Source organism: Squalius cephalus (assembly GCF_949319135.1).
Source record: "Squalius cephalus genome assembly, chromosome: 18".
Taxonomy (NCBI): domain Eukaryota; kingdom Metazoa; phylum Chordata; class Actinopteri; order Cypriniformes; family Leuciscidae; genus Squalius; species Squalius cephalus.
The window spans coordinates 21,462,102-21,475,533 of NC_137139.1; the positions used below are offsets into that span (position 1 = coordinate 21,462,102).

Consider the following 13,432-nt stretch of genomic DNA (forward strand, 5'->3'; position numbering starts at 1 on the left):
GGAAGGAAGGAAGGAAGGAAAGAAAGAAAGAAAGAAAGAAAGAAAGAAAGAAAGAAAGAAAGAAAGAAAGAAAGAAAGAAAGAAAGAAGGAAGGAAGGAAGGAAGGAAAGAAGGAAAGAAAGAAAGAAAGAAAGAAAGAAAGAAAGAAAGAAAGAAAGAAAGAAAGGAAGGAAGGAAGGGAGAAAGAAAGCACATTCTAGAGAGGAATGGAGAGACTGAAATGCATCTGACTGAAGAATGACACATTGGACAATGCATAATCCACTTAATCTTCGCTATTGAATAAAATCCCCAAATCTTGCTGATTCCAAATGGCACTGAGAATGAAGAGATGCTAGAGTCTTTCACAGTAATCTTACATTTCCTTTCACAGTTTCTACATTTGGCGACTTCAGACATCACAGTCATGTTATTGACTCAGTGTTTTCGCCAGAGCAGCAGGTACATGGTTTGAAGTGTTTTGCAGTGTTTTTGTTTTCTTGAGTTCTTGAGAGAGTACAGTAGTCAGCAGAAATCTTCCATATTGTACAGCTAATCTACACAAGCTTCTCTGGATTGATCTATCATTCAATGACTTTGGAGTTGTTGGCCTCAGGCAGTCTCAATCCTATTTTCCAATCACTAATTACAACAGCTTCTCAGGACAAAAATCTGGGATATGTCAATCAAAATGTTTGCTTTGGAATCTTTAAAGATTTTACAAAGGAGAAATAATATTTACCTGCCAACACTGGTATTACGTCAGCACAACCTGGAGAAAATTTAGCTTAATACACTTTTACATGACACCGTTTTCAACTAAAAACTGAAGACTTTTTATGCGTTTTGGCTGTTCATTTACACGACAACAGCGTATTGGTGGCCTGAAAATGCAAACTTTTGAAACCGATACCCGTATCATCTCTGTGTAAACTACAAAACAGAGAATCTGTGAAAACGGTGACGTCATACACGTGTGTAGGCTATTACGTGCTTAGTCTATAAGCTTTTTTATATTAAAGGTTTCTTACAACAGACTCAAGGGTGATATTTGTTTTCGAAAACTTTATGTTAAAAGGGTTTGATATTCCCTTAAAGGAAGCAAAAAGGGACTTTATATCAGTGGAGGGGTTACATTGAATGTTTCTGGCTTTGTGAAGATAAACTGTACCCAGAAGACAAAGTAATAATTGTCACATATGCTGTGTAGATTATCGACACGAACAAGATGATGAAGAGGAAAGTCTCTTTAATTAATCCACAGTCGTAATTCCAAAACAGAGAGCGAGAGCTACTCTCACACACATAACATAGACAATACCCAACAATGAACACAAACAGAACTGAACTTAAGTACATGTGATAACGAGGTAGATAATGAGTGCACAGCTGAACATAATGAGTGACCAAGACAACAAACGACTCAGGCAGAAGGTGGTGAAACACAAAAAGTCCAAACTAACAGAACCGTGACAATAACAGTATGATCAAGATTAACATCCTTAGAATGAAAATCGGACAAAAAATTATACATTATGTAATTTGTGTCTACATCACTGTCGTGTAAACGTACCCTTAGAATAGACCAAGGGTGTCAAACTCAGTTCCTGGAGGGCCACAACCCTGCAGAGTTTAGCTTCAACCCTAATTAAACACACCTGATCAGCTAATCAAGGTCTTCAGGATTACTAGAAACTTCCAGGCAGGTGTTTTTGGAGCTGGTTGGAGCTAAACTCTGCAGGACAGTGGCCCTCCAGGAACTGAGTTGACATCCCATGGAATAGACTATTTACAATACGTAATAAAACTAGAATATAAAATATGAATAACTATGCAGGTAGTTTCTGTAAAAAATAAAATAAAAAGAAGATAATTCAAAGTTGATATTTTGAAATAAGAAAAAAAATCATAAATGGAAAAGTCACAATGTGCATTATGTATACCTTGACAATTGCAACTTAAGGAGCAAATTAAATTAAATTAAGGAGCAATATCAAAATGTTGTGATATTTGCATTTACGAGAAATAAGGTTGCAATTGTGAGATACAGTATGAGGTTGAAATTGTAAGACAGGACGAATAATGTCAATTGTTCAGTTACTAAAAAAAATAAGGTTGCAATTGTGAGAGAGAATTCCATGTTACGACAAATAAAGTCGCAATTGTGAGATATAAAGACACAGTTTTATTGAGACAAAGTTACAATTACAAAATTAAAGTCACATTTGTGAGACAAAAAGACTTAATTCTATGTATGTTTGTGTTTTACTAAAATAAAAGTCCCAACCGTTTTTATTAGTTATTTGACTCATGCAAAAATAGGTTTCCATAAATAAACAGATATTGCTCCTGGCCATTGATGGGGGGAAAAAAGCAATATTCTCACATTTTTCTTAGGAGACAAGCAGGGCAGAGACCTCATTTTATTTTAAAGACACACTTCATTTTAGACATTCATATCAGACATTTGGAGCAAAATGTTCCCTTCACTCACGCCACCAATGACTCCTCGTGGCTGTTTAACATGCAGCGTGGGTCTCGTATTCCGACCCTTACTCGCCTCCTTCAGCGCCTGTTTTAATGGTTAGTGCATTCATTTCACTTTTTTTTCCAATGTACATCACACATTTTCTAATTACATTACATCTACCTCGTCCCACAACTCACGGATGTAATTTTTACAATGTGGGTCTGCATTTTGGTGAGGAGTGCACTCCAAACTCAATTCAATCCACAATATCATTAGTGCTTGTGTGGAAAGATAACAGTTTTCTTTTGGTCTGCTGTTCATTGTTCGGTTGCACAATATAGCTGTTTTGATGGTTAATGAACTGAAATGGCTCAGTGCGTAAACAGATGAGTGGAGTAGGCTTCAGACATTGTGCTGTCGCTGAACAAGAGGCTTGTTTTTTTACCGGTTTTTAGCATTAAAGCAGAGGAAGGCCGATGAAGACCATTACTGACATTGCATGAAAACATACACTCTTATTGTGTTCGTAATTACACGCCTCACTGGATTACTTTGCTGTGAAAGACAGTCGTCGGATAGAAAATGAATTATTATGTGGATTTTAAATTTGCATGTTGGAATTTCATGAAGTGACCTAAAGGTCACAAGCATTCGTGCATGTTTAAAGATGTCTTACAAAGGCCAGTGAGCATGAAATTATAATATATGGTACAAAAAGGTAAAGATTATAATGCTTTTATTTGAGTTTATTATGAACATAATAAAGTCATAAGCCTAACAAATCAACAGTTTCAGATGTATCATTTATAGTAAAGTCCTTGTAAATTCAGCTCGAAAATAAACAATTGGCTTTGCATTAATCAAATAAAATCTGCCTGTTTTGCCAAATGTCTACTTGCACGCTTTTTGGTCCTTTCATAAATTTTCAATTACTGTCTGATTGCCACAGTTAGTAAAAGATAGTTTATGTACCCACAGGCAAATTTTCTGATTTGAGATTTAAAGATATCATGCAATTGCTTGACTAGTGCAGTTTTCTGCCTTATTGAAACAGTAAGTCTGAGTGAGACACATTGAAGATTTTTCTTAAAGAATATTAAATAAATTAAAAAATATATATAAATAGTCAATAGCCTAGGCTTTAGTTACATCATAGCCATAAATCACTTGCTAGTCAGTTATAGGTGGTTTTAGCGGCGGGACATTCTCATTCTAGGGAGTAGCCTATTTGAGTAAGGAGTAAGTGCCCCTATTATGCTATTTTAAAGGTTCCTCATTTCTTCAACATGCATCTAAGGTCAAAAAATACTTTAATTTTCTCATAATATACATTGTGCATCACATTGTGTATACATTTCTCGAAGAGTCTGAAAACAGTTTGTTAGAAAATTCAATCTCTATAATCCCCTCCTTTCCCCTCCTAAAACCCTTATTAACATATCTGAATTTCATATCCAGAGGTTTCCTCAGCACTTGATGCACAGTGATACGAACAATGGCATTGTTTTTTCCATATCAATTCCAGCGCGAGCTCTTATCCTTTTGAAGTGCATGCAAAGTGGATTCGCAGCGTTGAAAACAGTGTCTTCTTGACCTGTTGACAACACAAACCAAACTCTTCCAGGCCTCAGCTACGACTATGTTTGAGGGTGGGTTAAAGTAAATGTCGTTCACGGGCAGCCAATAAAGACCATGGAATTATGCAAATGTTTTACATTGTTATGTCAGTATGTAACAGGAAGTAAGAGTGGAATTGCAATGACTCATTTCAGCAGTTCAGAATCAATTCTTTCTTTTAGGAGACACTTTAATGTGTATATCCGCTAGTGTTATTTATGTATTATTTACTGGATATACTATTACATTACAAAATGACTAAAACTGAATCCATATGGTTTTTTTTTAATATTTAAAAAATATATTTATATATAATTTCATTATTTGTATTAGTTTCTATTTTAATATTATTTAAATGATTTAATAGTTTTAGCTGTAGTAAACAGTAACAACACTTACAACTTTGTCAACCTTTAGAAATACACAAGCATCTAGAAGACCTTAAAGCTAATAGACATGGATGAAAAGCCATTTCATGAGGTCAGGCAAAAACAAACCATGCATTCAAAAAAAAAAAAAAAAAAAATGAAATGAAATCCTTTTGTTCTTGTGCAAGATAATTCATATATGATATTTTTCTTTTTGTCCCTGATGTAGCGTGGTATTCCTGTTCTGCTTGTTCACATTATACCCATAATGTCGGCACCCACTGTGATGGTCATATCTGCAGGGGTTCCAGATAACACTTTACAAGAAAACACAGCTTTTTCAACTGAGCTTTTATGCAGGAAACAGGGAAGATAATGTCTGTAAAGCTTTGTCATTGTTGGAGCAGATGCTCGTGCTGCACCGTAACACCCAGGCTGTCTGTTAACACAGCACGACATAGAACGAGAGGAAGAGTTTGCTGCCAAACAGGCTTTCTCATTTGCATTACACTGACAAGGAACATATTACATGCCATATAATGTATTTGCATTGATTGATGGGCTTTATACAAAACAATGAATAATGAGCACACTAAACTGAAATCATGTCTAACGAATTAGTGTCAAAGATACTAAAAACTTTCACCATATATGGTTTAAAGATCCCATGAAATAAAAATTTGAGTTCTGTGGTTTTTAGTTCATGTGCGTTAGCTTTGAGTTCAACTAAAAAAATCCTTTAAGGAGATATTCCTGTGCACAATGTAGTCTCTTCCCAGAAAACTGACGCAGTACAGTATATTGATGTTATAATGACAGGTAATCGGATAACCTGAGATGGATCTTACCATGTGTAAAAAGAGCCATAGAATGTAACTGCTAATGACTTGATTTGTTTTCTTCAAAAATTTGTATTCATTGAACCCATGAAAGCGATGGAATTTGGTCTGTAAAGTGTGAAGTGTTCTCATCCAATTAGCAATAAGGGTGCTGCGATCTCTCCCTCCCTTCATTAATCTGTCAAGCAATTACCCTGCAGCTTTGCTTATGCTGTTGGTGTAGGCTGAATATTAGGCTGTTATACTGCTCAGGTAAATAATATCAGGCAGTTCTGTATGGACACACAGACGGTACAATGTGTTTCTCTTCAGTCCTCACTCATCGCTGTGATTGGCATTCTGAAAGATATCGTATTTTGGTATATACCATACCAAAATACGATATCTTTCAGAATATGCCATATATGGTATTATAAAATGATCAAAAACACTGGTGGTGACTGGCAACTTTTTTTTTTTAAACGCTAGCAGGGAAAGAGTTAAGTGAATGTAAACAGTTGAGAAAGAAAATGCATGTGCAACAGTGAGTTTTTAAAGTGACAGCAGCCTAATAAACCTGCAGCAGTCTGTGCCATTAACGTTAACCAAAGAACAGGAGAAAATGAAAATCACTCACTGATATTGACTGAATAACTTAACTTTAATAAGGATTAATCTATATTTTATTTATTAAAAATAAAAGATAGGCAAATGACTTTGCAGGCAGCGTCTGCGCACAAAGGTACCTCATGAAACTGATTTCGGACTTCTGAGGCGGCATAATGGTTTAATGATCTACAGCAAAATAGAGAGAGCTTTGGTGAAAATTAAGTGAATATTTAATGACTACAATAGTAATTTCCCGCTAGAAATGACATCATAAGTGGAAAACGTTTATCAAAAATGTACAATTACACACAAATTGACCACCAGCCGCAACTTTCAGATGCCATCTTTATTTTTGTCACTGAATGGAAAGCACAGGATTGTGGGATAGCGAAGGATAGATCTATGCTGCCTTCAAAAATCGATCAAATGAAGGTATCTCAGGAGACAGGAAGTGAAACTAACATTGCATTCGGACGTGCCTTGATACCTTCCGACCTTGGAATACGTCCTCTGAAGGCAGCATTTATTAGTTTTTGGACGCAGCCTGAATCACTGACTGAACCAATTAATTTAAAACACTAAGTGAATGGTTGCATCCAAATATGCACACTTCACTACTGAACAATAGGTGAGAAACTGTATTTGAAAAGAGTCCTTAAAAAGGAAGCGAAATGTAGGTTTGTTATGTGACAGTGACAACATGACGGATGTAGTAGCCTATATCCGGTACACCGACACTACATTTATACTATATACAATGTACTTTTTTTACCTACCCAGAGAGTATTTGATTTTGGACACAGCCACTGTCTTTATAAGTGAATAATTTATTTATTCAAAAAAACGTTTTGTTCAAAAACACTCATTCATTCAAAAACAAACCAAGTGACTTTGTCAAGTCAATAAATCATCCACTCAACCAATTAGTTTAAAAACACTGATTCATTCACGAACAAGCTGCGTCAAAATGACAAGTGACTAGCTGCGTCCAAATCGCATAGGCTACTATATGGTCGGTATGAGTGAAATCCGGAAGTACATCTGCCATGTTGTCCCTGTCATGTGATCTATTGCATCAGTTGCGTTGCTTCACTGCCATTTACGAATCCTTTCCCGTGGTCTCATGGGATATTAAAGTGTTCATCGAATGTGCACTTCAGAAAGTCGGCGAAAGCTTTTATGAATACTATATATGTGTAATATGGAAAAAGACAATGAATCATTCACTGAACCGGTTAGTTCAAAAACACTGATTCATTCATGAAACAGCACTATTTTGTGTTGGCCGGAAACTATTGAAGAATATTAAGAGTATTGAAGATGCTTAACAAAGAACTATACTGTTAGGGTGAGGTGTTTTAATGATTTGTATAGACATGGTTTCCTTTATTTGTACCCATCAGCTGCAGCATGTACTTATATTGGACAGATTGGTTTTCACACCTCTCTCTTTTCAGACCCCAGTCCCCTCAAGCTTCGGCCCCAACAACACACGCTCATCCACCACAGCAACAATTACCCCAGTTTCAGAATGACACATAATAATCATGTAAATTAGCCACTGCTGTTGGATTTGTCGTAGCATCTATTTGCCTCCGTTAACACCAGTGCAGCAAAAGTCTATTATCTTCCTGAGCCAAAATGGCTGCCAGCCAATTTGAGGGGTAAAGAGTGTGTTTTCTATAAAAGACATGATGAGACACATATGAATTATTGAAAGTAGCTTATTTTACACTACTTTGACTGCTTTTTTCTGCACCTACAATGCAAAACTTTCTCCATCCTTTCAAAGAATACAGCACAGTGTATAATAATAATCATCTGCTGCTAATGTCCTCTGTAGGGAGTCTGATGATGAGATTGTGAAAATGAGATACGGTCTAATTAGAGCTGAAGTGGAAATCTGACACCTCACCTGTGATTCGCCATCCATCATTTCAATAGGTTTTCTTGTGGACAAGGACAACTGAGGGTGTCAGTCTGTCTTTAGTTATAAAACAGCACTCCAAACTCATAGAGGCGAGTGTTGGTTTTCTCCACTGTGCGCGCCTCATCTTTAGACATCTGTTGACTGTTAATGGGATTGTGCAGGGCTTTCCATCCACAGCCGCACTCTGTCCTACCATCCCTGAACAGCATCTGTGCTTCATTTGAAACACTCACAAAATAACCTGTAGTGCAGTAGCCCCTTTAGTGCACTCGCAAAAGAACGATCTTGAATTTGAAATACAAATGTTATTGTTTTTTAATTTTTGTCAGAGCGTTTCAATTTTGTCTCCCCCAGAGTTTGCCAAAGATTAGCAATCACAGACGGACATGTTGAATGCCTCAGTATAAACAAAGCATCTGACATTTGAAAATTGGTTTGTTTACAGAATCGCAATGATTTGGCAGACAGCAAAAACACGGGAAGAAACTCTGCAAAATGATAAGCAAATATTGAACAAAAACATCATTTTATTATCGCATGATGCGACACGCATGATTATCACCTTCTCGCACAATTATCTCACGATGATGAGACTGAGATTTTCCATGCAAATTGATCCTTAGGAATTTCCTCCCACTTTCCAAACACAGCAAGCTGCTTGACATTTCCCTCTGAGGGAAACCTGACACTCGGCTTTAAATCTGCCCAACAATAACAGAAGAGCCCCTATTCAGCTTTTATTTGGCACTAGTGATTCACAGTGATGGTCCAATAACATGTCGTGGCATTTAGTGCCCCCACGGCTCAGCCATGGATGCCAATGGTGGGCTGGAGGGCCTTCGAGTTGACTAGTGAGGTTAATACAAAGTGACAAGATTTTTGTCTACATTCACATGACACAATTCTTCCAAGCAGGGGTCTGTCAACACATCGACAAGGCAGAATGACAAAAACAAAACAAAAACAAAAAAATACCCCCAGTCTGGCTGCAAGCAAACCGATTGAACAGGACAAAATAATGAGACCTTCAAAAAAAGTTGAATTGTAATAAATAAATATACATAAAATAGAAGCAGCCTTTTTACATTAGAAATAAAATATTGATAACAATTATTTTATAGTTTTGTAATAAATGTAAAATGCTTTTTAAAAATATTAACACTGAAGTTAATAAAATATTAATCAAAAATATATTTTTCATTTATTTTTTCTAATAAATGTAAAAAATGCACACATTAACAGTACAGTAGCTTTGAAAGTTAAAGGGTTGCTTTTAATGCAGTGCTTTTAAAAAAAATTGTTCTTGCCCTTTCATAATCAACAATTTCACTAATTAATTGCAATGTTTCCAAAGTTTCCAAGCACCTTTACACCTCTGAAAAGTTTCATTTATTTTAAAATTAATTAAATTGCATTTAAGTTAATAATAATTTAAAAAAAAAGCAATTTAATTACGTTGTAACAGACCTAGGGGACCCCAACTCAAGAAAACATATCAAAACTGATAATAATACAACAGTTCTGGTAAAAGCACGAGCATAATGTTTATGTCACAGTGCATAAGCACAAAATCTGTGGCAAATCCAAATGATTTTTATCTCCCGGGGACACTGAACAGTAATTGCCAAAGTAATTTTCTTACCAGTAATGTCTGATAGGAATCTTTTGGCTGGAAGTGCTGGCAGTTCTGGACTTAAAATAATTATTCCCACTACATCCCACACAATGCAACCAATCAGGTCATTTAAACTTAATGGCTCTGTTTCACAATGGTTTCTGAGCCAAAATAAAGCATTTCTGATTTAAAGGAGATACTCATTCAGAAAATAAGCATCTACAACAACATAATCCACTCTACAAATAGCAGAACTGTAAATCTCAAGGAAAAGAATCGTCATTACCCGAATCTTTGTGGTCGAACTCTTGATTGGAGATGAGAAAGAGGAACTCCTCACAGGTGTCGTGGTCCAGCCGCGGGCTGTCCTGCATACAGAGGTCAACTATGAGAGACACTGCCTTCTGACAGATCATGTCATGCCCCTTTCCGACAGTAGTCATGCTCCCTGACACATAATAATAATAATAATACACATCCTCGGTGTGACTGGCTCCTCCAGCGGGATCTGAACACACCCCCTCCAAACGCAAGTTTCTCCTGCTGCTGCTGATTCTTATTGTTCCTCAAGTGCGTGTGCAAGAATGTGTGTGTGTGAGACAGTTTTTGTTTGTGCATTTATGTGGGTGTATCATGCAAATGTGTGTGTGTGTGTGTGCCGTGCTTAATGATTCACTAACGCCCCCAGGTATTCAAAAGACAGCGTTATTGCATCACATTTAATCTCAAGATCCACAAATGAAATGCAACAAAATGAGTCCAGTGGTGCAGAAGGGAGGCTGTGATAATAAAGCGCTGAGCATCTGTCTCCTTCAGCCCCTTTTTTGCTCTCTGTGCCCCCGCCCCACACCAATCCATGCGCCATGTAATGAATAGCCTCTTATTATGACCATTGGGCTTGTTTTTCTCAGGTCGATGTGTCCCTCAGTGCCGCCTCCTCTCCTGAGTCTGTCCTCAGAGATCAGAGCCCTGTGTGCATATGTGTGAACAGAGGGAATAGTGTGTGTTTGTGTACATATGTATCATTTGTGAGTCTTTAATGATGCTTCTGTTGAGCAACTATGTGGAAGATTCATTACTCCAATTTCTGTTTTATGATGATTGTAACTATATGTGGCCGTTTGTAGTTAACTGTGTTTACATATTCGCTGCCTGTGTGATATATGGGGATTTTAATATGTTCAGAGCTCTAAGTAAACAGCCGTATTAACTCCATGCAAATCAACTGCCAAGAGGAATCAGTGTTATGGGTGATTTTGTATCTGTAAAGAAAAACAAAGATATAAAAAGATATACACACATGCATATATAAAATAATGATATTACATACATGTATTTCATATTTCATATAATACACAACAAACAATGAGTGCAATAATAAGTAAAACATACAATATTCTTGGTCCAACAACTACACTATAAATAATGTCAACCCACTAAAAATGACTAACTGCGGCCTTTTATTATTAAATAAAAATAAAGTGACTACATTTTTTTTTTACATTACTGATGCCATTACACTTAATTACTGATGACAATCGAGTTGAAACCCATAAAATCAAGTTAAATGATTTTGACAGCCTGTAGTTAAATGGACTAAATTAAAGATGTTATATTATGAGATTAACAAAATCTTATATAAGTATTATGTACTTCTATATGTTAAGTATTATGTTAAGTATTAAGATATTCTTATGATGTACAATACTTTTATTTTTAATTATTAATTTAAAAGCAAGGCAAATTGAACTGCAAGGAATATAATGATATTATTTCACCTCTTTGAGTGGTACACACCAAAGAATATACACTGTGAAATATATTTTGATAAGTATATACACGCAGTTGAGTCAAAATTCAACAAATAATATCTAGACAAACCCATGCAGAGCATGAAGACTTCCTTGCTAGTACCAACCCCCCTTTGCCTTCAAAACTGCCTTAATTCTTTGTGGCATAGATTCAATGAGGTACTTGAAACATTCCTCAGAGATTTTGGTCCACATTGACATGACAGCATCATGCAGTTGCTGCAGATTTGTCGGCTGCACATCCATGATGCGAATCTCCCGTTCAACCACGTCCCAAAGGTGCTCTATTACATTGAGATCTGGTGACTGTGGAAGCCATTTGAGTAAAGTGAACTCATTGTCATGTTCAAATAAACAGTTTGAGATTATTTGAGCTTTGTCAAATGGCGCGTTATCCTGCTGGAAGTAGCCGTCAGAAGATGGATAAACTGTGATAATACTTAGGTAGGCTGTGGGGCTCATCAGAAGCAGGCAATGTTTTTCCAATCTTCTATTGTCCCATTTTGGTGAATGCCCATGTGAATTGTAGCCTCAGTTTCCTGTTTTTAGCAGGAATGGCACCCGGTGAGCTGTAGCCCATCTGCAGGTTTCACGTGTTGTGCGTTCAGAGATGCTCTTCTGCAGACCTCGGTTGTAACTTTCTATCAGCTCAAACCAGTCTGGCTATTCTCCGTTGACCTTTGGTATCAACAACATTTTCGCCCACAGAACTGCTGCTTGCTGGATATTTTCTCTTTTTTGGGCCATTCTCTGTAAACCGTATGAGATAGTTGTGCGTGAAAATCCCAGTAGTAGATCAGCAGTTTCTGAAGTACTCAGCCCGTCTGGCACCAACAATCATGCCACGTTCTATATCACCTTTGTTCCCCCATTCTGATGCAGTCTGAACTTCAGTAGATCGTCTTAACCACGTCTACATGCCTAAATGCATTGAGTTGCTGCCATGTGATTGGCTGATTAGATATTTGCGTTAACGAGCAGTTGAACAGGTGTCCCGAATAAAGTGGCCAGTGTATATGTATATACTGTATGTATAGCAAAAATAAATGAAGGCAATTTTATTGTGACCTTCACATAGCAAAAACAAAGAGAGTTCATTTGTTAAGAGTGGTTTGATATATTTAATGAAAATGAACCCCTAGGACATAAAAGTGCCCAAAGTTGAAGATTAACTAACTGAATCAAAATCACCATTTTATGTTTTCCACTGAACACACATGGTTAAGCAGGTGCTCACATAAACTTTTTTTTCTTCTTCTAATTTCTGCATCATTAGATTGTTATTTCTTCTGGCTGCACTGATCTGATTGTGAAAAGCAAGAGATGACAGGCGTTAGAGACTCTGACACAGAGGAATGGCTGAGGTGACACTTTGGTTATTCATGCTCCTTTGTTTTTACTAATTTCCTTCAGCAACTCAAATCACTCTATTGATGCAATCTCAGCCTAAACAGAAGTGAACTACATATTTTCATTGGGATTTAGACAATACAGCTTTAGACAACAGTCCTATTTCAGCTTAATAACCACTAATCATAAACTTAGTATGTCTGATTAAAATCAACATTGGACTTGTTGGACAATCTTTGTGATGTTTTAAAGGGTTAGTTCACCAAAAAATGAAAATTCTGTCATCATTTACTCACACTCATGTCATTCCAAAACCCTTAAAACTTCCATTCATCAAAAATAAATGAAGATATTTTTATGAAATCTCAGAGATTTCTGTCCCTCCATGTGAATAAAAGCCTAAATTCAATCTGTTCATCATATAAAGCAATCAAATCTCTTCATAATATTTAGACTAAATCAACTAATTCATATGGATTAGTTGTATGATCTCTTAATTAACTTTTTGAAGCGACAAAGTGGTAGTTGCGTGGACTGTCAATGGAGGGACAGAAATCTCTCAGATTTAATTTAAAATATCCTCATTTGTGTTTAGAAGATAAACGAAAGTCTCACAGGTTTGGAACGATATAAGGGTGAGTAACTGATGACAATCTTTTTCATTTCTGGGTGAACTATCCTTTTAACTTTCAGATTTTTAGGATTTAGCCATAACGTGATTAAAAAAACAAAAAAACAAACCTATACTCATTCCATATGAAACTGGGGTTTATAGCAAAGCTGCTAGAACTTGCTTTTTAAAAAATCGAGACTCAGACACAATAATCTCAATATTGATTCAACATTTTAGGACTCAGCATTTTAT

At 36.4% G+C, this 13,432-nt stretch overlaps 1 protein-coding gene across 1 annotated transcript in view; it reads right to left on the reverse strand.

Annotated features, from left to right (window-relative positions):
• syt6a (synaptotagmin VIa) overlaps positions 1 to 9,984 on the reverse strand; it is a 57,804-nt gene extending 47,820 nt beyond the window's left edge. Inside the window, exon 1 of the mRNA XM_079849275.1 lies at positions 9,693 to 9,984. Within this exon, the coding sequence (XP_079705401.1) occupies positions 9,693 to 9,849 (157 nt within the window). The 5' untranslated portion in view covers positions 9,850 to 9,984. The remainder of the gene's footprint in view (positions 1 to 9,692) is intronic.
• Positions 9,985 to 13,432: the final 3,448 nt, after the last annotated feature.